The sequence below is a fragment of the Schistocerca serialis genome, chromosome 9 (genome assembly GCF_023864345.2).
Source record: "Schistocerca serialis cubense isolate TAMUIC-IGC-003099 chromosome 9, iqSchSeri2.2, whole genome shotgun sequence".
Lineage (NCBI taxonomy): Eukaryota > Metazoa > Arthropoda > Insecta > Orthoptera > Acrididae > Schistocerca > Schistocerca serialis.
The window spans coordinates 404,712,168-404,737,389 of record NC_064646.1 but is presented as its reverse complement, the minus strand read 5'-3'; the positions used below and the strand labels follow the sequence as shown (position 1 = coordinate 404,737,389).

Below are 25,222 nucleotides of genomic sequence, written 5' to 3'. Positions count from 1 at the left end.
CAATAACGAAATTACTAAAGCTAGAAAGCGTATACGTCTTGAGGCAGTGTAATTCACCTAGGCTATATTCCTCCAATATTTGGTAATGAGAGCAGTTAACGAGTCCCGCCCCCTCCGATGAACCATGGACCTTGCCGTTAGTGGGGAGGCTTGCGTGCCTCAGCGATACAGATAACCGGACCGTAGGTGCAACCACAACGGAAGGGTATCTGTTGAGAAGCCAGACAAACGTGTGGTTCCTGAAGAGGGGCAGCAGCCTTTTCAGTAGTTGCAGGGGCAACAGTCTGGATGATTGACTGATCTGGCCTTGTAACACGAACCTAAACTGGTACTGCGAACGGCTGAAAGCAAGGGGAAACTACAGCCGTAATTTTTCCCGAGGGCATGAAGCTTTACTGCATGGTTAAATGATGATGGCGTCCTCTTGGGTAAAATATTCCGGAGGTAAAATAGTCCCCCATTCGGATCTCCGGGCGGGGACTACTCAAGAGGACGTTGTTATCAGGAGAAAGAAAACTGGCGTTCTACAGATCGGAGCGTGGAATGTCAGATCCCTTAATCGGGCAGGTAGGCTAGAAAATTTAAAAAGGGAAATGGATAGGTTAAAGTTAGATATAGTGGGAATTAGTGAAGTACGGTGGCAAGAGGAACAAGACTTTTGGTCAGGTGAATACAGGGTTATAAATACAAAATCAAATAGGAGTAATGCAGGAGTAGGTTTAATAATGAATAAAAAAATAGGAGTGTGGGTAAGCTACTACAAACAGCATAGTGAACGCATTATTGTGGCAAAGATATACACGAAGCCCACGCCTACTACAGTAGTACAAATTTATATGACAACTAGCTCTGTAGATGACGAAGAAATTGAAGAAATGTATGATGAAATAAAAGAAATTATTCAGATAGTGAAGGGAGACGAAAATTTAATAGTCATGGGTGACTGGAATTTGGTAGTAGGAAAAGGGAGAGAAGAAAACATAGTAGGTGAATATGGATTGGGTGTAATAAATGAAAGGGGAAGCCGCTTGGTAGAATTTTGCACAGAGCACAACTTAATCATAGCTAACACTTGGTTCAAGAATCATAAAAGAAGGCTGTATACATGGAACAAGCCTGGAGATAATGAAAAGTTTCAGATAGATTATATAATGGTAAGACAGAGATTTAGGAACCAGGTTTTAAATTGAAAGACATTTCCAGGGGCAGGTGTGGACTCTGACAACAGTCTATTGGTTATGAACTGTAGATTAAAACTGAAGAAACTGCAAAAAGGTGGGAATTTAAGGAGATGGGACCTGGATAAACTGACTAAATCAGAGGTTGTACATAGTTTCAGGGAGAGCATAAGGGAACAATTGACAGGAATGGGGGAAAGAAATACAGTAGAAGAAGAATGGGTAACTTTGAGGGATAAAGTAGCGAAGGCAGCAGTGCATCGAGTAGGTAGAAAGACGAGGGCTAGTAGAAATCCTTGGGTAACAGAAGAAATATTGAAATTAATTGATGAAAGGAGAAAACATAAAAATGCAGTAAACAAAGCAGGCAAAAAGGAATACAAACGTCTCAAAAATGAGATCGACAGGAAGTGCAAAATGGCTAAGCAGGGATGGCTAGAGGACAAATGTAATGATGTAAAGGTTTATCTCACTAGGGGTAAGATAGATACTGCGTACAGGAAAATTAAAGAGACCTTTGGAGAAAAGAGAACCACGTATATGAACATCAAGAACTCAGATGGAAACCCAGTTCTAAGCAAAGAAGGGAAAGCAGAAAAGTGGAAGGAATATATAGACGGTCTATACAAGGGCGATGTACTTGATGACAATATTGTGGAAATGGAAGAGGATGTAGATGACGATGAAATGGGAGATATGATACTGCGTGAAGAGTCTGACCGAGCACTGAAAGACCTGAGTCGAAACAAGGCCCCATGAGTAGAAAACATTCCAATAGAACTACTGACAGCCTTGGGAGAGGCAGGCCTGCCAAAACTCTAGCATATGGTGAGCAAGATCTATGAGACAGGCGAAATACCCTCCAAGAAAAATATAATAATTCCAATCCCAAAGAAAGCAGCTGTTGGCAGCTGTGAACTATCAGTTTAAGAAGAAATATTGGAACACGTGGGCAATACTGACCCTACGACTTATTTTAGAAGATACATTAAGGAAAGGCAAACCTACGTTTCTAGAATTTGTAGACTTAAGAGAAAGCTTTTGACAGTGTTGATTGGAATACCCTCTTTCAAATTCTGAAGGGGAGCGAAAGGCTATTTACAATTCATACTGAAACCAGATGGCAGTTATAAGAGTCGAGGGGCATGAAAGGGTAGCAGTGGTTGGGAAGGGAGTGAGACAGTGTTGTAGCCTCTCCGCGATGTTATTCAATCTGTATACTGAGCAAGCGGTAAAGGAAACAAAAGAAAAATTCGGAGTAGGTATTAAAATCCATGGAGAAGAAATAGAAACCTTGAGGTTCGCCGATGACATTGTAATTATGTCAGAGACAGCAAAGGACTTGGAAGAACAGTTGAACGGAATGGACAGTGTCTTGGAAGGAGGATATAAGATGAACATCAACAAAAGCAAAACTAGGATAATGGAATGTATTCTAATTAAATCAGGTGATGCTGAAGGAATTAGATTAGGAAATGAGACACTTAAAGTAGTAAAGGAGTTTTGCTATTTGGGGAGCAAAATAACTGATGGTGGTCGAAGTAGAGAGGATATAAAATGTAGACTGGCAATGGCAAGGAAAGCGTTTCTGAAGAAGAGAAATTTGTTAACAACGAGTATAGATTTAAGTGTCAGGAAGACGTTTCTGAAAGTATTTCTATGGAGTGTAGCCATGTATGGAAGTGAAACATGGACGATAAATAGTTTGGACAAGAAGAGAATAGAAGCTTTCGAAATGTGGTGCTGCAGAAGAATGCTGAAGATTAGATGGGTAGATCACATAACTAATGAGGAGGTATTGAATAGAATTGGGGAGAAAAGAAGTTTGTGGCGCAACTTGACTAGAAGAAGGGATCGGTTGGTAGGACATATTCTGAGGCATCAAGGGATCACCAATTTAGTACTGGAGGGCAGCGTGGAGGGTAAAAATCGTAGAGGGAGACCAGTAGATGAATACGCTAAGCAGATTCAGAAAGATCTAGGTTGCAGTAGGTGGGAGATGAAGAGGCTTGCACAGGATAGAGTAGCAAGGAGAGGTGCATCAAACCAGTCTCAGGACTGAAGACCACAACAACAACAACAACAACGAGTCCAGCAGAATTCATACAAAATTTCATATCCTTTTCGAAATTTTTTCTCGTCCACCCTCACATCCCTCCAGAAATTGATGAAAAGAAAAACCTTCAGCGCATACTACGTTTTAGTTTTTCACGCAGTAAAACTCTAGCACGACGCATGGCTTCATAACTTATTACTTCTTTACTACTACCTGTATTCGCAACACATTTTGCAGTCAATATTCAGACATGCCAGTGAATACACCCGCAAAATCATGTCATTGTATGATGTATAATACTGAAGATATGACGTCGCAAATATTGAGATGCTTTATAAACTAATTCTGCTCATTGCGGAGTGCAAACTACCCCGACTAAACTACTCAAGTGTTTGATGATAACAGGCCTTTTTTGGTTTACGACTTTTATTTTCGACTTTTTCGTTAATCGACGACTAGTCGGTGTGAGCGAGCTACGGTTAGGGGAGCTGTATGTGTGTGTGTGTGTGTGTGTGTGTGTGTGTGTGTGTGTGTTCACGGCAAACTAGTACAAACCGTTGTAGAAAATCAGTTTTGCAATGAAAACAAAGAGTATGCGAGCCATGTCCGTATATCATGTTTTATTCTCTTATGAGAAGAATATCGGGCTTTGTAGCCGAGGTCGGTAACGCACTTCCGTGCTGTGAAGCTCGACTCGGATATTAGCCGCTTTGAATCTTATTGGTGGAAAATTTTGACTGCCAGTATCTGGCCGTCAAGGAGAGGAAGCGTGATCACCAGTCCTTGGGCCAATGTCCTAGATTAAATTCCAAACATCTCCGCAGTCTCTAATGAATGGAGCGCATGTGACACTGGTACACATTTACCACTTCAGAACAAGTCGGAGGAAGGCTGCCGCGCGAGATTAGCCGAGCGGTCTGAGGTGCTGCTGCAGTCATGGACTGTGAGGCTGGTCCCGCGGAGGTTCGAGTCCTCCTTCGGGCATGGGTGTGTGTGTTTGTCCTTAGTATAATTTAGGTTAAGTAGTGTGTAAGCTTAGGGACTGATGACCTTAGCGGTAAAGACCCATAAGATCTAACACTCGTTTCAACGTTTGAACGTTTGAGGAAGGCAATGTCAAACCACTTCCACTTGGAACTTGACGACAACGGAGACGTAGGATTGTGGCATCGGGTCCCCTACGTCAATGGGACTACTTTGACATGACATGAAGAATGTGCCTCGAAAATTTGATCGTACTTCTGGTTGCGTGTTATATTCATTGACGCGATGTCTGTCCGTATGAAAAGTTCATTATGTCGCAATTTTGAAAAATAATAAGCATTCCATTTTTTGAAATTGTAGACATGGCATGCGAAACAGACAGAAGCAATCAATACCGAGAATACAAGAGATTAGAATCAGGAGAGGTGTAAATCGGGGTGGCTTATTGTCACCGTTGACATTCAGTCTGTATGCAAAAGGGTCAATCAAATGAAGTGTTGCCTTCGTCCGATTGGCAGTGTCTGTGTGTGTGTGTGAGCTGGGGGGGGGGGGGGGGGGGCGTGTTATCGTGCAACGGGACGATTGCGTCAGACAGCAATCCCACAGACCGACAGTAAAACGGCAATGCCAACAACAGTGCAAAAATCCCACATCTCCCCCGCCATAGGAAACCAAATTTTCACACACGTTCCAGTATGTTGGTGATGACCTTCTTCTTCGATTGCAATGGTCCTCTGCTCATCGATTTCCTAGAGTGTGCGACCACAATCAGTGCACAGGGCTATGAAGACAGTTTATAGAAGCTTTAAAGTGCCGTAAAGTCAAAACGCCCAGGAATGCTGTCGGACGGAACTATCCCATTGCACGATAACGCCCGCCCCTACACTACTATTCGGACGAAGGCTGCGCCTCAACGATTTGTTTGGGGAACACTGCGATATGTTCTGTACAGTCCAGATGACAGACTAAAAGCCGAAATACTAAATGTCTTTTTCCAAAGCTGTTTCACTGAGGAAGACTGCACTGTAGTTCCTACTCTAGATTGTGGCACGCATGACAAGATGGTAGATATCGAAATAGATGACAGAGGGATAGAAAAACAATTAAAAGCGCTCAAAATGGGAAAGGCCGCTGGACATGATGGGATACCAGTTAGATTTTACACAGAGTACGCGAAGGAACTTGCCCGCCTTCTTGCAGTGGTGTACCGTAGGTCTCTAGAAGGTCGTAGCTTTCCAAAAGATTGGAAAAGGGCACAGGTCATCCCCGTTTTCAAGAAGGAACGTCAAACAGAAGTACAGAACTATAGACCTATATCTCTAACGTCGATCAGTTGTAGAATTTTGGAACATGTATTATGTTCGAGTATAATGACTGTTTTGGAGACCAGAAATCTACTCTGTACGAATCGGCATGGCTTTCGAAAGGGACGATCGTGTGAAACCCAGCTCGCGCTATTCGTCCACGAGACTCAGAGGGCCATAGACATGGGTTCCCAGGTGGATACCGCGTTTCTTGACTTCCGCAAGGCGTTTGATACAGTTCAACACAGTCGTTTAATGAACAAAGTAAGAGCATATCGACTATCAGACGAATTGTGTGATTGGATTGAAGAGTTCCTAGATAACAGAACGCTGCATGTCATTCTCAATGGAGAGAAGTATTCCGAAGTAAGAGTTATTTCAGGTGTGCCGCAGGGGAGTGTCGTAGGACCGTTGCTATTCACAATATATATAAATAACCTTGTAGCTATCATTGGAAGTTCACCGAGGCTTTTTGCGGATGATGCTGTAGTATATCGAGAGGTTCTAACACTGGAAAATTATACTGAAATGCAGGAAGATCTGCAAAGAATTGACGCATGGTGCAGGGAATGGCAACTGAATGTCAATGGGGACAAGTGTAATGTGCTGCGAATACATAGAAAGAAAGAGCCTTCATCATTTAGCTAAAATATAGCAGGTCAGCAACTGTAAGCAGTTAATTCCATAAATTATCTGGGAATAGGCATTGGGAGTGATTTAAAATGGAACGAACATACAAAATTAATCGTCGGTAGAGCAGATGCCAGACTGAGATTCATTGGAAGAATCCTAAGGAAATGCAGTCCGAAAACAAAGGAAGTAGGTTACAGTACGCTTGTTCGCCCACTGCTTGAATACTGCTCACCGGTGTGGGATGCGTAATAGATAGGGTTGATAGAAGAGATAGAAAAGATCCAGCGGACAGCAGCGCGCTTCGTTACAGGATCATTTAGTAATCACGAAAGCGTTACGGAGATGATAGATAAACTCAAGTGAAAGACTCTGCAAGAGAGACGCTCAGTAGCTCGGTATGGGCTTTTGTTGAAGTTTCGAGAACATACCTTCACCGAGGAGTCAAGCAGTATATTGTTCCCTCCTACGTATATCTCGCGAAGAGACCATGAGGATAAAACCAGAGAGATTAGAGCTTACACAGAGGCATACGGACAATCTTTCTTCCCACGAACAGTACGAGACTGGAATCGAAGGGAGAACCGATAGAGCTACTTAAGGTACCCTCCGCCACACACCGTCAGGTTGCTTGCGGAGAATGGATGTAGATGTAGATATTTCACCGTGCGATTTTCACATCTTTAGCGACCTGAAGGAAGACAAGCGCGGACGTCGGTTACAGTAGGATTAGGAAGTAGAAGAAAGGGTGCGTTTGTGGATCCGTCAGCGACCGAGTGCGTTCTACGAAACAGAAATTCATGGTATGGTCTCCCAGTGGGATAAATGTCTTTAATGTTTGTGGTGTTTACTTTTGAATGGAATCATTCCACGGTCCCGCTGTGGCGGATTTTCGGTTTTCATTTGACTGTCTCTCTTAGGAAGGGCAATGAGACAAGTAAACAACTGTCTTGACGATGAAGTGGTTTCCCATGTACGGACGATTACCATAGTACTGTTCGCTGACGACATAGCCGTAACGCCGAAAGAGGGCAGGAACTGAGTAGGGTATTTAAATAAATGGTCTGAACGTTAGCTAACGGCCAAAATATGCGAGTAAAGAATAGGAAACTAAAGTAACAGAGTGCGCGGCAGGTAGAGATGATAAATACATGAGCGTTAAATGTTGACAAGAGTCTGTTGAAGAGGGGAATGAATTTTCCTGTCGAGTGAGAAGAAAAGATAAAGAAGACAAACGGAAGAAAGATATCATGATAAGGATTAAACAGCAAAAACGGCTGTTTACAATAGCTCCTAATACACGACGAAACACCAGGTAGAGATTCATAAAAAGCTATGTCTGGAGCACCTCTTGTAACTCTCCCGAATTAGGTTTTCCGAAACAATTCATTGTGCTAAATAAAACACTCTAAAATTAGTTTGTGACCGTAGCTAATGGATGAGGATGGTGGTCTCGGAATGACGTTACAAGGACATTATAGGGATGCATAGTAATAGTGAGTTGAATTTACATTCACTGTAGTCAAATCACTGTTGAGTATTAACATTAACGTATGTTTAGTATTTTATCCATCTTCAACAACTGTAGTCGTAGACAATGAAATAATAAGCAAACAGTTGCATACAAGAAATTTAATTTATTGGCCGGTTTCGAACACTTAGTGCCACTTTTCAAAAGGTTATGCCTATCGCCTTATTTGCTAATGTCCATAATAAGGGGCACAAATAATGCGATAGGCATAACTTTCTGAAGAAGGGCACTAAGTATCCGAAACCGGTAAAGAAATTAAATTTCTTTTATGCTACTGGTTGCTTATTATTTCATTATACACTCCTGGAAATTGAAATAAGAACACCGTGAATTCATTGTCCCAGGAAGGGGAAACTTTATTGACACATTCCTGGGGTCAGATACATCACATGATCACACTGACAGAACCACAGGCACATAGACACAGGCAACAGAGCATGTACAATGTCGGCACTAGTACAGTGTATACCCACCTTTCGCAGCAATGCAGGCTGCTATTCTCCCATGGAGACGATCGTAGAGATGCTGGATGTAGTCCTGTGGAACGGCTTGCCATGCCATTTCCACCTGGCGCCTCAGTTGGACCAGCGTTCGTGCTGGACGTGCAGACCGCGTGAGACGACGCTTCATCCAGTCCCAAACATGCTCAATGGGGGACAGATCCGGAGATCTTGCTGGCCAGGGTAGTTGACTTACACCTTCTAGAGCACGTTGGGTGGCACGGGATACATGCGGACGTGCATTGTCCTGTTGGAACAGCAAGTTCCCTTGCCGGTCTAGGAATGGTAGAACGATGGGTTCGATGACGGTTTGGATTGGTACCAAGGCAGAAGCGACTCTCATCGCTGAAGACGACACGTCTCCATTCGTCCCTCCATTCACGCCTGTCGCGACACCACTGGAGGCGGGCTGCACGACGTTGGGGCGTGAGCGGAAGACGGCCTAACGGTGTGCGGGACCGTAGCCCAGCTTCATGGAGACGGTTGCGAATGGTCCTCGCCGATACCCCAGGAGCAACAGTGTCCCTAATTTGCTGGGAAGTGGCGGTGCGGTCCCCTACGGCACTGCGTAGGATCCTACGGTCTTGGCGTGCATCCGTGCGTCGCTGCGGTCCGGTCCCAGGTCGACGGGCACGTGCACCTTCCGCCGACCACTGGCGACAACATCGATGTACTGTGGAGACCTCACGCCCCACGTGTTGAGCAATTCGGCGGTACGTCCACCCGGCCTCCCGCATGCCCACTATACGCCCTCGCTCAAAGTCCGTCAACTGCACATACGGTTCACGTCCACGCTGTCGCGGCATGCTACCAGTGTTAAAGACTGCGATGGAGCTCCGTTTGCCACGGCAAACTGGCTGACACTGACGGCGGCGGTGCACAAATGCTGCGCAGCTAGCGCCATTCGACGGCCAACACCGCGGTTCCTGGTGTGTCCGCTGTGCCGTGCGTGTGATCATTGCTTGTACAGCCCTCTCGCAGTGTCCGGAGCAATGTGTTCTTTTTTCCATTTCCAGGAGTGTATTAACGCCCTTTTGACCCCAAATATGAACCAGTTATCCCATCGCTTCACAAACTAGTAAAGGTTAATCAAAGCAAAATGAAATGTTAATCGATAAACGGCAATCTGATGACACATATCAAATACTACAATCCAATAAACACTGTCATCCAATAATGTCGGGAGCAGTAGAAGCAAACTCTGGCGTAATATTCTCTCGTATACAATACACTGCGGTGGTGTATGATGAGAGAGAAGGGAGAGAGTGAAATCCGGTGCCGGCAGATAGACTACTCCTACTGAATAACAGCAAGCTCCTTCTTCAAATTGTGATTCTTGCCTCACTGACGAGAACATGGTACATATATTCATACGACGTGATAAATACTAGGGCTATTCGGAAAGAAAGCTTCTATTGATCGCGAAATGGAAACTACTGTGATAGATATATTTTAACTGGAACAGTTAACTACAGCTTCCAGCCACTGCTCTACATAGTCACCACTCCGACTTACACATTTGGCGTATCGTTGTAACACCCTCGTCATAGAAGGCAGCCGCCTGTGCTTTCCTCCAATTCTCTACGCTCATCTATAGCTCGTTGTCTGTGCGAAAATGCTGTCCTCATACCCAGTAGTTAATACGAGCAGAGATGAAACACAAAGGGAGCCAATTACGGGCTGTAGTGACGGTGATCAAACACTTCCCATCAAAAACGCTGCAGGAGCATTTTCATTGCCCCTGCAGATTACGACTGAGAATTGTCACGAAGCAGGAACCGTATGACAGTTCTGTAATGTGGGCTGCATAACATCAGGCGAAATCTCTCACCAGGACGTCATACTTGGCGGGAGACACTATTTTCTACGCATCTTTATGTGCTCATCATGCTCTCAGAACTAAGATGAGCGAAGTGATGCAACCGACAGGCATACTAGAGACACTGTCGAACACACATGTGCAAATCTTTATTACATTTTCACATTTGTTTCCATTTCTTGACCGATCGGAACTTACTTTTCGCATATCCCTTATACCGTCACCGAAGAACAATTACACTGTACAATCCTTTAGAAATTAAGGACTATTTTTGTCACAGGGTAGCTTCTAGCTTCATGAATAGATCCATTACAAAACTTATTTTTCGTTTCTTTGGTCTCTGTAAAAGGAAACTCTGAAATCTGAGGGTAGCTTTTAATGTTTGATTATGTATACAAGGTAGTCAGAAACAGTTTGTTATGAAAGAAATTCGATACGTTGCTCCGTCTATGGGTTAATTAGCATTGAAGTTAGCCAATCAAGCTATTGCTCGTGCGCTGTTCTCACAACATAGACGATAGCGCACGAGAGCGCTCAGCCTTTGGCTTGTCCTATGTCCAATTTTTGTATCACTCTCTTGCTCAAATTTAGGAAACCAGAAGAAGGACACGTTTGGCTACACCATCTCTGACGGGCCGCTTGAATCTTCGCTCTCTACGGCGTGACTGGCTAACTTCAACGCTAATTAACTCAGAAACAGCACAACGTGCCGAATTTTTTTCTCTAGGATTATTTCTCAGAACAAGTGCCCCCCAACACCCTTAGAAGCTATTCAGACTTTTTCTGACCCCCTTGCGCAATTGAATTTTATGGAAAAATTTTGTGACTTTCATTGGTATGGGGTAGTCAGACTAATGTTATTTCATTTAATTATGCTTTATATGTTGTAATTAAATCACACAAATGTTCTGTCTGCATTATTATACACAGTAATTGTATCTTGTGAAATGGGTCAGCCTCAAACTAAATAGAATGGAACAGCACGAAATTGGCCACCTGCCTAAACGTACCCTTCTGCCGGACTGATCACCGTCAAAGCGTTTCATGCCATCAATTCATGAACACTGCAAAGAGATTCGGAATTTAATCCAGGCCACTGGTGCAGAAACTGGCTATCAGCTACCTGAGCACGCTTCCAAGAACTAGCCAAACTTCCATTTGTCCTGGCGTCTGCATTCCCCAGTGCGCCCAGTGTACTACCGTGATTGCCGCACAGGTTGAGACACGGTTTTTAGTTCGTCAGATTGCCCTGCTATGGCGTGAAATACTATACTATACTATAGCCCAGTGTCTGTGTTGTACTGTATAGTTTGAAGCAATATTCCTTCGGATTCCTTGCGAATCATTTCTTAATTGAAATGCAGCTGTTAATCCTCAACGCAGTGTCAGATCCTTTGGACATGAAAACATTCCGAAGGAGCATTGATCAGATTATATAGTGCAGCACAGATAGTGCACTACGTTATAGTTATTCTTATGTACTTCCAACAGCGCAAAAACTACATGACATACAGAAAACGGACACACATCAGTGGACACGGCGCCTCTCAAAGTTTTTAATTCGCATTACAGGTACACAGTATGGGCAACATTCCTGACGTGGCAAATACCAGATCTTGCGCGTAGGAGATTGACGCGAACAGTTCGGGAAGGCGTGACAGCAGCCCTCTTTGCAAATATGTTAATTGGGTTGCCTATATGAAGGCGCAAACTAATTATCTGCAATAATACGCAGACTTGAAGAAAGCGCAGCCCACAGGTGTAAGCTACGAGGGCTGTACAGAAAGTAAGTTACGATTGATCGCGAAATGAAAATCACAGTGAAAATCAGAAATGTTTCATTTGTAACAGTTAGCTACACCTTTCAGCTACTTCTCTATCTAGTCGCCGTTCTGACTCAGACATTCGTCGTAGCGTTGTACCAACTTTCCAATACCCTCATCATAGCAGGCAGCCGCCAGTGCTTTCCGCCAATTCTCTACGCTGGCCTAAAGCTCGTTGCCTGTGCCAAAATGTTGTCTTCATAGCCAGCGGTTCGTTTGAGCAGAGATGAAACCCAGTGTGAGACAATTACGGGCTGTATTGTGGGTAACCAAACATTTCCAATTGAAACGATGCAGGAACATCTTCATTGCTCCTGCAGAATGAGGCTGAGAATTGTCTTGAAGAAGAAACCGCACGACAGTTATGTAATGTTGGTTGCATAGCTTCAGGAAAAAATTCTCACCAGGCCCTCGTACTTGGCGGAGACACTATTTTCTATAACATCTTTGCGCGCTCACTAAGAGCTCAGGAATGAAAAGAGCGACATAATTCTACCTAGAGTTATACTAGAGGCACTGCCCAACACATCTTTGCAAAGCTTTATCGGATTTTCATAGTAGTTTCCATTTTGCGACCGATCGTAACTTACTTTCTGGACAGCCCTCGTATAATTGTAAGAATTTTGTAGACCGTAGCAGACCCTAGTTAAGCAGTGGGGCACTGACACACAGCAATAACATGGAGCAAATTCCCTTCGGTTCAATAATAACCTATCACGGAACACATAGAGGGATTGGACAAAAATGTGGTAACATCGCGACAAATGGACACTTGGACATAAATCCTGATGCTAGCCAAGCCTGCGAGTAGGGCTGCCTTATTTAACCACGAATAGCATCTGTGCAATGACCTCAATACGTTGCAAATGTCAGTAGTGATCAGACTAGCGTTCTGTGTAGCTGTGAGTGTATTGTGTCAGAGGTAGGTGAATTCTAGCGTGGGCAATGATGCTCGTGTGGTGCGTGCTTCCGTAATCAAAGGAGCCTAACTGCTTAGTGTTTCAAGAGGCAGCGGTCGAAGATTTATACCGCATACAGGGAAAGCAGGAGAACATCACCCGCAAAGTCACAGTGCGGACGAAAGGGAGAGTTGAATGATCGCGACAGATGTTCATTGAAGATGTTGTGACGAAAAATAAAGGGACAACAGTTGCGAAAGTCACTGCGGTATTGAACGATGCACTTGCGAAATCTGTCAGCATAAAAAAAAACGAAGGGAGCTTCTTAAGAGGGAACAAAAGAGCAAGCTATAACTCCAAAGCACTAATTAGTAATGCAAATGCCCGTACCAGGAGAGTGCGGTGCCGAAGCAATAAAAACTGGATTCTGAAAGAATGTAAGGAAGCCATTTGTTCGGATGATTCTTGTTTCACATTGTTTCCAGCTTCCGGTCGGCTTTACGTCCAATGAATGAAAAATGCTGGGGGTTTCGGTGACGGTTTGGGCGAAAGTTTCGGCTGACAGCTACATGGCATGGTGCAATGGTCGTTCCCAAATGAGCATGCTGCATTGCAGGACGACAATGTCCCTGTCAATACAGCTCACATCGTGCAGTGCAGGTTTGATCAGCACGTGGGTGAATTATCGCATCTCCCCCGCCCAACATAGTAATCAAGTTAGAACAATTGGAGATATGAGTCCACAAAATCAAAGAACCAGAATCTATGTTAAATGAAGAAACAGATGTTGCAAGCCATAGTTATTTCACTAATTTTAAAGACCTATTCTAAAATTATTTCCATCTTGTGGCACTTTAATAGCTATATCTTTAGCACTACGAATAAATTTACCTTTGATAACACGATCTACAAAAACATCTGTGAAGTGTTTATAAGCATGTGCGTGCAAACTTGCCTCTTGAATGAAGTCACATGTACAAAGACGACGGAGAAAAGAATGTTGGCTGGTGCTAAAACTTTAAAAACGCTTTTCTTGTATTGTGTTGTAAGTTTACACTGTTCGTCTTTTCCACTATTTCACACATATTTTCCGCGTTCGACTTACGAAATTCATAACCTCACATTAAACCTTTCCGTGGCATGAATATGCATTTCACCTCATTCAAGAGGAGAAATGAAGCATGTGTTAAGACAAATTACACCTGATGGATCCACGGGGTCCGAAACGCACCGTGTAGTTAATAAAACACGAAAAATTGTGATTGAAAGCCTTTGCGGTCTGGTTTGGAGAGAAGGGTTCTTGATCACTATACACCTCCACCATCTTTACCTGGACTTCACACAATTTTGCAAAAATAACGGTTTAATATGAAACTTCCTGGCGGATTAAAACTGTGTGTCGGATCGAGACTCGAACTCGGAACCTTCGCCTTTCGCGGTCAAGTACTCTACCAACTGAGCTACCCAGGCACCCTGAAAGAAAGGATATTGCGGAGACATGGCTTAGTCACAGCCTGGGGGATGTTTCCAGAATGAGATTGGAAGGTAGGAGACGAGGCACTGGCAGAAGTAAAGCTGTGAGGACGGGGCATGAGTCGTGGTTGGGTAGCTCAGTTGGTAGAGCACATGCCCGTGAAAGGCAAAGGTCCCGAGTTCGAGTTTCGGTCCGGCACACAGTTTTAATCTGCCAGGAAGTTTCATACCAGCTCACACTCCGCTGCAGAGTGAAAGTCTCATTTTGGAATGGTTTAATATTGCCTCGAAAAACATGCAGGACCTGTAGTTGCCCATTCCGAGTCAAGTGGAAGCTGTTTTGAAAGCTAACGATTTTCCTGAACGTGTTGCGAGTTTTGGTGTTCCTATATTCTGGTCGACCCCTTTACATCCCAATAGCAGTGAAAGGTTTACGCTGCTGTAAGAATTCGTGCCTCACCTGGCTGCACGAGCCGGACGTCGAGGATCTTGTCGACCTGGCTGTTGTAGGCCGTGATGTGGAAGACGCACTCGGGCGAGTCCTGGATGCACGTGATGTTGACAGGCACCAGGTCCTCGCTCACCTGTTGCCACTTGACGGTGCCGGCGCCGCTGGCGCTCACGTGGAATACTTCGGCCCACAGCCTGCGAACAGATGTACACAGTCCACTCAACTCATAATATTCACTACAAACTCCAATCAGGCTTCCAAAAACATAGCACAACAACTGCATTAATGAACTTGGTGGACGACATCTAACGCGTCATGGACAGACGTGAAGATATACACTACTGGCCATTAAAATTGCTACACCAAGAAGAAATGCAGATAATAAGCGGGTATTCATTGGACAAATATATTACATTAGAACTATCATGTGATTACATTTTCACGCAATTTGGGTGCATAGAGCCTGAGAAATCAGTACCCAGAACAACCACCTCTGGAACTAATAACGGCCTTGATACACCTCGGCAGTGAGTCCAACACAGCTTGGATGGCGTGTACAGGTACAGCTGCCCATGCAGCTTCAACACGATACCACAGTTCGTCAAGAGTAGTGACTGGCGTATTGTGACGAGCCAGTTGCTCGGCCACCATTGACCAGACGTTTTCAATTGGTGAGAGATCTGGAGAATGTGCTGGCCAGGGCAGCAGTCGAACATTTTCTGTATACAGAAAGGCCCGTATAGGACCTGCAACATGCGGTCGTGCATTATCCTGCTGAAATGTAGGGTTTCGCAGGGATCGAATGAAGGGTAGAGACACGGGTCGTAACACATCTGAAATATCCACTGTTCAGTGTGCCGTCAATGCGAACAAGAGGTGACCGAGACGTGTAACAATGGCACCCCATACCATCACGCCGGGTGATACGCCAGTATGGCGATGAAGAATACACGCTTCCAATGTGCGTTCACCCCGATATCGCCAAACACGGATGCGACCATCATAATGCTGTAAACAGAACCTGGATTCATCCGAAAAAATGACGTTTTGCCATTCGTGCACCCAAGTTTGTCGTTGAGTACACCATCGCAGGTGCTCCTGTCTGATGCAGCGTCAAGGGCAACCGCAGCCATGGTCTCCGAGCTGATAGTCCATGCTGCTGCAAACGTCGTCGAACTATTCGTGCAGATGGTTGTCGTCTTGCAAACGTCCCCATCTGCTGACTCAGGGATTGAGACGTGGCTGTACGATCCGTTACAGCAATGCGGATAAGATGCCTGTCATCTCGACTGTTAGTGATTTGAGGCCGTTGGGATCCAGCACGGCGTTCCGTATTACCCTCCTGAACCCACCGATTCCATATTCTGCTAACAGTCATTGGATCTCGACCATCACGAGCAGCAATGTCGCGATACGATAAACCGCATTCGCGATAGGCTACAATCCGACCTTTATCAAAGTCGGAAACGTGATTGTACGCACTTCTCCTCCTTACACGAAGCATCACTACAACGTTTCACCAGGTAACGCCAGTCAACTGCTGTTTGTGTATGAGAAATCGGTCGGAAGCTTTCCTCATGTCGGCACGTTGTAGGTGTCGCCATCGGCGCCAACCTTGTGTGAATGCTCTGAAAAGCTAATCATTTGCACATCACAGCATCTTCTTCCTGTCGGCTAAATTTCGCGTCTGTAGTACGTCATCTTCGTGGTGTAGCAATTTTAATGGACAGTAGTGTAATTGCACCATTGCTTGATTTCAGAAAGACTTTCGATACTATTGATTTCTATATATTACTTAATAAAATACGTGAATTTCTGAAGTAGTACAACACTGCGACTCGAAAGGTGCTCGTACCTCGAAAATAGACGGCAAAGAGTCGTCTGTACGTTAGAGAAATCGTAAAGAGAAAAATAATACTCTCTGGAGTCCCATAGGATTAAATCTTTGGCCCATTGTTTTTCTGATTGTACAGGAGAGACAGAGTCAGGAATGATTATGTAAGGAGAGACCTGCAGGTGACATTGACTACAGAGGAGGGGATGAGTGCTTTGAGACTGAAGTAGTTCGGTCATGTGAAGCGAATGCACCCGACTCGAACTCCACGCCAGTATTCGGAGATGGAGGCACTAGGAAGAAGACGAATTGGACGGCCTAGAAAGAAAAGGACAGGCCAGGTTAATGAAGATCTCAAGAGGAGAAAAGTAACATGGGATGTAGTGGAGAGGGAAAAGCTGTACCATGACAGAAATCAATGGAGGCATATCGTTCACAAATTTCCTACCCGGCTTGCCGGAAGGAAATCCTGATGATGGTTATGACTGAGTACCAGTGATATTTCACTCACGCTTCGCTCCTGTAACTATCTAATGCTGCTGGTATCTAGTTCTATCTGATCACCAGCCCGAAGAGCATTGCCGCTGCCTTATGACAGTGTATGAATGAATGACGATGTTTTTTCAATATCACGATGGATATTGTGGTTTCACCGCCAGACACCACACTTGCTAGGTGGTAGCTTTAAATCGGCCGCGGTCCATTAGTACATGTCGGACCCGCGTGTCGCCACTGTCAGTGATCGCAGACCGAGCGCCACCACACGGCAGGTCTCGAGAGACGGACTAGCACTCGCCCCAGTTGTACGGACCACTTTGCTAGCGACTACACTGACGAAGCCTCGCTCCTTTGCCGAGCAGAAAGTTAGAATAGCCTTCAGCTAAGTCCATGGCTACGACCTAGCAAGGCGCCATTAGCCTTACATAGCAATTGACACTTATCGTATAAAGCATGTCTCATCAAGAACGATGTATACAACAAGGATGGATCAAAGTTAAGTATTCCAAAAGCTACGTACTTTTCTTTATAGCATTCATTACGTATCCTGTTTCAGACCTCACGCCATCCTTCGTGTGTTTATAGCGTGCATTGCGGTCCCCTCAAATCACACTGTGTCGGCACTTCTGTCGACACATCAGATATAAAACTTGGATCTTAAACCAAACGGTAAAAAGCTACAGATCATCCTCATATCACACCTAAAGCCGTTAAGAAGACATTCTTGTTAAACATTTCCCCCAATTTATTCGGAAATGCATGCGGTTGTCGTTTCACGAAACAGAAAGAGACTTCAGCACAATGCTGGAAGAACAAATCCTGCAGCATTAACTCTCCCTCCTGTCTACATGAAATGCAAAAATTCGGAAAAATATTTCAGCCTCAAATTAAAAAAAATATAATCCAGTCTTTAGCCCTGATAAATCTTTACTACTGTGCTGTAATACAACAAGGCACAAACAATAGAAACTCCAAACGACTCGAATTGGCAATGAATGTTTTTAATCGATATATGTGCAATGTTCGAGTGGTTGATCACATCAGTTCTTCCCATAATGATATTACATGCGATCGGATAGACGAAGTGAACACTAAGTAATGGACATGTGTCTCGACAATACCGAATACATACGATGCAAAATTCAGACGTTGCTTTTATAGCCCTAATTGCGAGTTGATATTACATTGCCGTAACATATAAGTGCCGTAGGGACAATGTCTGCCGTTTCGTCGATTTAGAATTTGATGTTCCTGACATGTGATATGACATGCAATGTGACTAATTACCATACGATAGTAATGAATAATTTGGAAGTAAGCACAAAATTATGGTTTTAGACCCGACATTGCAATAGTCTCCAAAGCGAAGTAAAAGGAGAATGAAATGGCGGAAGTCTTATCATTCGTACATTTATGTCACATACAAGCTATAATTGAATAAAGGGACAAAAAGTTTTATATTCGAGATCTAGAGATTCGAGAATATTATTTCCATCCATCGTGGTCTGATTTCAAGCACGAGTACGTATTGTTAAAAGCGTAATAACGGCTGAAATCTCCTACACAGATGCAGGCAGATCATCAAAGCTCACATTTCAAAAAGGGCTCTGTCAGAGAGAGAGAGAGAGAGAGACAGAGGTGAGAGGGTTGGGGGTAGGCTCGGTGCCAACAAGAACTGGAAAGCATCCACTTTTCACCTGAAATAAAACATATAAACTAACAAAAATCTGATGTCCACCGGAGATGCTGATCTCTGCCGGGCTGTACTGTGATTCCTAGAGCAAGTTCCTACTTGGTGCAGCTAAACACTTTCCATTCGGCACACTACTTCACTACATGAAAGTTTAAATTTCTGTAGTGGTAACCCTAATTAAACACACACTAATTAGATTGGAAAAGTTTTTTGCGTGTTTCTAGCCACATGCCACGACAAAAGTAATGGTGCTTGAGGCCACGGAAATGGCGTATAGCGAGTCGGAGTGAGTCGCAGCTGTGAGCGAGATATAGGGCAATGTTAAGATAGTACACGAAACTGGTAAGCAGTGCTTATCCAGCTCGCTGAAAATAACTCCAGGAGCCGTGTACATGCGACAGAGTAGCTGAAGTGGGTGATTCAATTGAGCTGTACCAAAGTTCATCCACTGAAACATATGACTAATAGCTCTGGAATGTCGCCGCTTAATATCCTCTGTATTTTGATATACCAGACACAAGGTCATCGATTGCTCCTTACCGAGGTATTTTATTTCATCTGCTTTCTTGCCCCATCTTTACAAGTGTTTTAGCTCCAAAGGCATTCGAGTTCATCTGAAATCTTTCCCATTACCGATCCTCACTATTACCCTGTCGTCGTTTCTGCATACGATTATAGCCCAAATCTCGAATCACACTCTTCAAAATTCATAGTCTTCCTGCAGTGAGATTCTCATGTATTGTCACACCTGACATTGCGAGTTTCTTCTTCGCTCTGTAGATCTGACACGTTTTTCTGTACAAATCAAACTTCACTAGGTTTTGAAGATCCTGACGTCTTTCGCCCCATTCTATGAATTCTGTGTCATTAAGTGTCATCTGCAGGCCTAGCTTCTCTTCATCTGTATTCTCTCTGCTGTTCTCAGGAATCCCGAACAGTCTGAGATTGTATCATCTCTGGTACTGCTCGAGATCGTCAGATTTCACGATCGTCTTCTATTCGAGTAATGGTGCGCTATCGCCAGTTCCTTCCAGTGTTTCGTTAAGAGCAAGGACCTCGCTCGCATCCGTCTGCAGAATTTCCTGTACTCTGGCTGTCACTGCTGCAGTGACAGTTTCAGTAAGGGTCTGTACAGCTAGCTCGAAGGGAGCTGCGACGTCGGAGATGCCGGGCGGTGCGGTCGACTCGACAACAGCGCTCTCTTCGGAATCGCCACTGGCCACGCTGTGTGTTATATGACGGTAATCGATTTGAAATGCAGTTCCAGGTTACAGACTTTCGGAATCAATTACTGATATGACACTAGGTACTCGCCAAAAGATTCTCCTAACATGTGGGACTGCCTAACTGCTTAACAACACCTCCAAAATTTACGCCAAGTTGGGAGCCAAACTGAAGCACATCACTCACTCGCCGCCACCTTGCTTAGTAGTTAAAGGTACCTGACAGCTGTGGACTAAGTGAACCTTACTTCTGACCACCTACATCCCTTCATTATGTCTTCCCCGACGGCATCACCTATCAAGTAGAACAACTATTCGTATCACAAGACCAAATGATCCGAGTGCGACTAGTGGTAATTTCGCAACTCAGTATTTTTCTGAGCACAGTGGTGTTAAATCAGTTTTATTATGAAGTTTTTCACAATCCGCGAAGTTGGGGCACGACATGCTACAGTTAATTAATGATAGTTGCAGCAGCTTGCATTACTGAGAATGCATAAAATACGGATAATAAATGTATTTGTTCAGGGCCGTCTGTTAGAAACGTCTCTTACGTTAAATATCATCACGCGAGTTGTAAGTTACTAATATTGTGCAAAGGCTCTCTATGCACTGTTCCGATCAGTGAGGGAAGTCATAGCCTTCTGCATCTACATACATACCCTGGAAGCCACCCTATGGTGAATGACGGATGTACCATAACTAATCATTCCCTTCGAGGGAAAAACAAAACGGCAGTCTATATGCCTTGCCGGCCCCTGTGACCGAGCGGTTCTAGGCGCTTCAGTCTGGAACCTCGCTGCTGCTACGGTCGCAGTTTCGAATCCTGTCTCGGGCATGGATTTGTGTGATGTCCTTAGGTTAGTTAGGTTTAAATAGTTCTAAGTCTAGGGGACTGATGACCTCAGATGTTAAGTCCCATAGTGCTCAGAGCCATTTGAACGATTTATCTCTATATTCATGCATTCACCGTGTAATTACTCTTCTCTTCCGTCCTTAGCCGAAATTTGCTTCGCCGGCAGTAGACACGTTCTGAAGAGTCATCTTCAAATGCCGGTTCTCTAAACTTTCTCAGTAGTGATCCACGTAAAGAACGTGGTCTTCCGTCCAGGATTCCTGTTTAAGTTCACGAAGGTTTTCAGTAAGACTTGTATGTGGATCGCTTATAATAGTAAGAAATCTTGGGGTTCGCCTTTGAATTGTTACAACGTCTTCCTTTAATCCGACGTGGTGGGGATCCCAAACGCTCGAGTACTACTGAAGAATGGATCGCACCAGTGATCTCCTAAGCACCTCCCATTAAACTGAATCCGACCGCTCGCCTTCCCTACTATCGCCCTTATGTGGTCATCCCATTTCAAATCGCCTTGCAGCTTTAAGCCTAGATATTTAATACCTTTGATTGTATCAACCAGCAGACTACCAGTGCTGCGTTCGAGTGTCCAGGGATTCTTTTCTCTACTCATCTGCTTTAAATTATATTTCACTATATTTAGAGTTACCTTCCATTCTTCACAGCAACTTTAAACTTTTCTTAAATCATCTTGTATTCTCCTACCGTCACACAATGTCGACACCTTCCCGTACACCGCACCGATATCAACAAAGAGCCGTAGACCACTGATCGTCAGTTCATTTCTGTATACACGGTGTCCAAGGAGGTATGGCCAATATTCAGAGATATGACACGGACGATCATTCGAAGCAAAAATGTCTATCAAACATGGTCTCTGAAACGCCTATGCTATGAGCACTTGTTCATTTTCGCTACTGTGAAGCACGTCTTTTCCACTGAACAAGTGCTCATAGCTCTTAAGCTAAGCATTTTAGACCCCCGGTTCGCCAAACATTTTGTTTCTTGTTTTGGTCCGTATTCCTCTCAAAATACGGAAAGCCAAAAGTTTACAGTAAGAGACATTTGTTTCACAATATCGAAGACGAAGAAGTGCGCATAGTTCTTAAGGGGAAGCTCTGATCTATAATGAAGAAAAATAGGATTTTTTTTATATAATTTGCAGCTCTGAAGTATGTGATTTTACCTGCAAAGAGATTTTAATTGTGAAAGTATTTTAGAAGTTACACCGTGTTGAATGAAACCGTGCGCCGATTGATATATAGACAGCTGGGGATGCTATATAAATTAGTTCATGAACAGAATCGACCAGTATACGAACTGATGTCCAATGAAGATTTAGTTAAAAGATGAACCTGTGCCAATACGCTGGATGAAAACGAGTGCTTCTACGTGTGCTTTGGAAATTGGCAGTGGGTTCAAATGGCTCTGAGCACTATGGGACTTAACTTCTGAGGTCTTCAGTCCCCTAGAACTTAGAACTATTTAAACCTAACTAACCTAAGGACATCACACACATCCATGCCCGAGGCACGATTCGAACCTGCGACCGTTGCGGTCGCGCGGTTCCAGACTGTAGCGCCTAGAACAACTCGGCCACTCCGGCCGGCCTGGTAGTGGGGGAGAAGCTTTGGAATAGTAGTATATACAGTCGCAGGTATATTGAACGGAAGTTATTCATCTATTCTGAAGGTCATGAACGTGTTAATATTTTCATAGGGTCGAAAAGCAAAAACTTTGCGAAGTTATTTGACAGGAAAGGTGTGGTCGCTGCGGAGCAAGGTATTTCTCGGTTTGTTAAAAGAGGTCTCATGGAAAAAAAAAACTAAAATACAGCACTAAATCCAGAACCACAGCATCTTCGAGGTAGAAGACTGATGCCTCTATGATCCTTGGATCGCAGATTAAACCTACGATTTAAAATAGCTTAGGAGTTTAAACGCGTTTTTCCCAAACAAAATTTCTGTGCGAAGTGCTCTTGACCCTCATCAGATTACGGGCTTCATTTCATTTTGTTTACAATGAAAGATAATTAAATTCAGTGGGCCTTAGCGAGAGGTTTTTTTACATTAGAAATTTAAATAAACATTTGAACTTAGAAACTAAAGTGACATGTTTTTCAAATAGCTGCCATTTTTAAGGTATTTTTCAAAACCCCATCGTGATGGTCCCAAAAATTCAATCTATTAAAGAAATTTCTATTTTTATAGGTTTCGGAAATAGCCACGAATCTGTACAACGCTTCGCGCTTTGACAAGAACCGTAGCTGCCATTTTTAATTTGCTGTGAGATAAATTATTTTTCGTACACGAATGTATGCATAATAAAGTGCTAAAACCCCCATTTTAATAGAAAAAATCCTTGTATGAAAAACAATTCTATACTTAACACGTTTTTTGCGCCTCTCGATCATAACCTCCTCTTAGGTATACATTTCAGAACCCATGTTTACTAGACATTTTTGCTTCGAAAGATAGTTTTTGTCATATACCTGAATGTTAACGACACCTCCTGGGACAGCCTCTGTAGAAAATAAGAATGATCTGGTCCTACCACACTTCCCTGTCGCACTCTTGATGATACTCTTTTCTTTTATGAACACTGACCGTCAAGGACAACGTACTCGATTCTATTGCGGAAGCGGTTTTGAAGCCACTCACATACCTGGAAACGTAATTCATATGCTCGGACTTTCATTAACATTCTGCAGTGGGGCATCATGCCAAATGCCTTCAGAAAATCTAGGAGTATGGACTCTGCCTGTCCCCCTCTATCCATGGTTCGCAAGATATCTATGATTGTATAGTGAAAGCATATTTGCACAGTGTACTTGGAGTGCAGAGCCCTGTTGTCGAATCAAGTTCGAGATCGTTTGGCCATGCAACTGGGCACAAAAACGTACTCTTTCGCTGAGCCTGGACCATGCTGTACGCGGATTGATCACAGATAACGTTGTTCTGTTTGTTAAGTTCCCATGCTTCCGTCGTAGAGATAAACAGCTGTACATTTTCAGCTGTAAATTTTTAACTTCTTATTGAGCTACCGATTTCGATGTTACATCTCATAGTTATCAGCCCCCTGTATAAAGAACAACATAATCAAGTGCAGTAATCACCAGTAATGAAGAGTGGAATTATCTGGCTAACGAACAATAGTTTGGAACAGATAGATATTGCCAATGGGATGCATAAAATGTGCATAACAATCAGTTAACATAATACGAAGGTTAACAAACAACCAACGCCAAACTTAAATTTATGAAAACTATTTCACCAATGTGGATTTAAGACTTTATAATTGTAAGGTGGAATATATATAAAATAATTAAAAGGAAGAGATTACAAGTGTATATCGTACCCAAGTAATAGAAAAACCTATAGAATAACAAGAACCATCATATATCAGTTGGAAGTTAACAGACGGTAAACGGGTAAATGATAATCTTAAATAATATATGGAGTTTCGTCTCTGTAATAATAAAATGATTTGCAATGGCCAGTCAGCGGTAACTGTAATGAGCTTCCAGTATGTAAAAAATCGAAGAAACCTGTGAAAGATTAATAGGTTCATAGAACATCCATTAAGGGGCTAAACCATTTGTGGGCAGATAGTGGCTAATCAAGTTAAAATTGTTTGTACATGAAGCGACTAATCCATGAGTTGGGAATGACACCATTACATAACATTAATTAGGAGAGAAGTAGGAAAATGAAGTACATAAACAGAATAGAAGTGTAAACTAAGAAGAAGAAAGCAAATATGGTCACATAAGTTAAAGGGAAATCTAAAATGTCCGAAAAATGTCGAAAACAAGACAACTACGAAGTAGGAAAAGTACCTACCACAGATGATGTCCTATGTAAAAAGTTGTACAACGTCTTCTGTGTAGATTCATGATCAAATAATTACAGAAATCAATAGTATAACGAAAAGCAATATGTAAGACTGTAAATCGGTAAATATCGGGTAAAACTCTATAATGACTTATATTTGTATATATAGAGAAATATCGCGAAGGACAATGAAAGACAATAGTCATATGAGACGTGAACCGAGCGAATAAAGATTTCTTAAAACAAATATATAAATATCATGCTGTACGGATCACTAAGAGTAAAAATCGAAAAGATTACCGTGAAACGCTTAAGTATTTCATTGTGTAAAATGCAGTAGATGTAACAATCTATATGATGAGAAGCATCTTCGAAAGACTAAACAGAGTATGTCATGTTGTTGAAAATTTAAAAAACCTGCAGAAGACTCACAACATAATACAACTAAAACACATGAAATACTAATAATGTAAAAAGCATGAGTCAAAAGACAGGTGAAATTAAAAGAGAAATGACAAATATAGCACTGTGGTAACGTGGCAGAAATTAGCCATATAAGTACGCAGTGAGTGGTCTAGATTAAAGGAATAGTGATTAGTAGGAACAATGAAAAAAGTGAAATCAATTAGAAAACTATCTA

General features: G+C 43.2%; 1 protein-coding gene across 1 annotated transcript in view; it reads right to left on the bottom strand.

The window, feature by feature from the left end:
- Positions 1-25,222, bottom strand: part of LOC126419657 (protein still life, isoform SIF type 1-like) — a 255,372-nt gene that overhangs the window by 197,236 nt on the left and 32,914 nt on the right. The window contains exon 2 of the mRNA XM_050086846.1: positions 14,658-14,842. Coding sequence (XP_049942803.1) covers positions 14,658-14,842 — 185 coding nt within the window. The remainder of the gene's footprint in view (positions 1-14,657; positions 14,843-25,222) is intronic.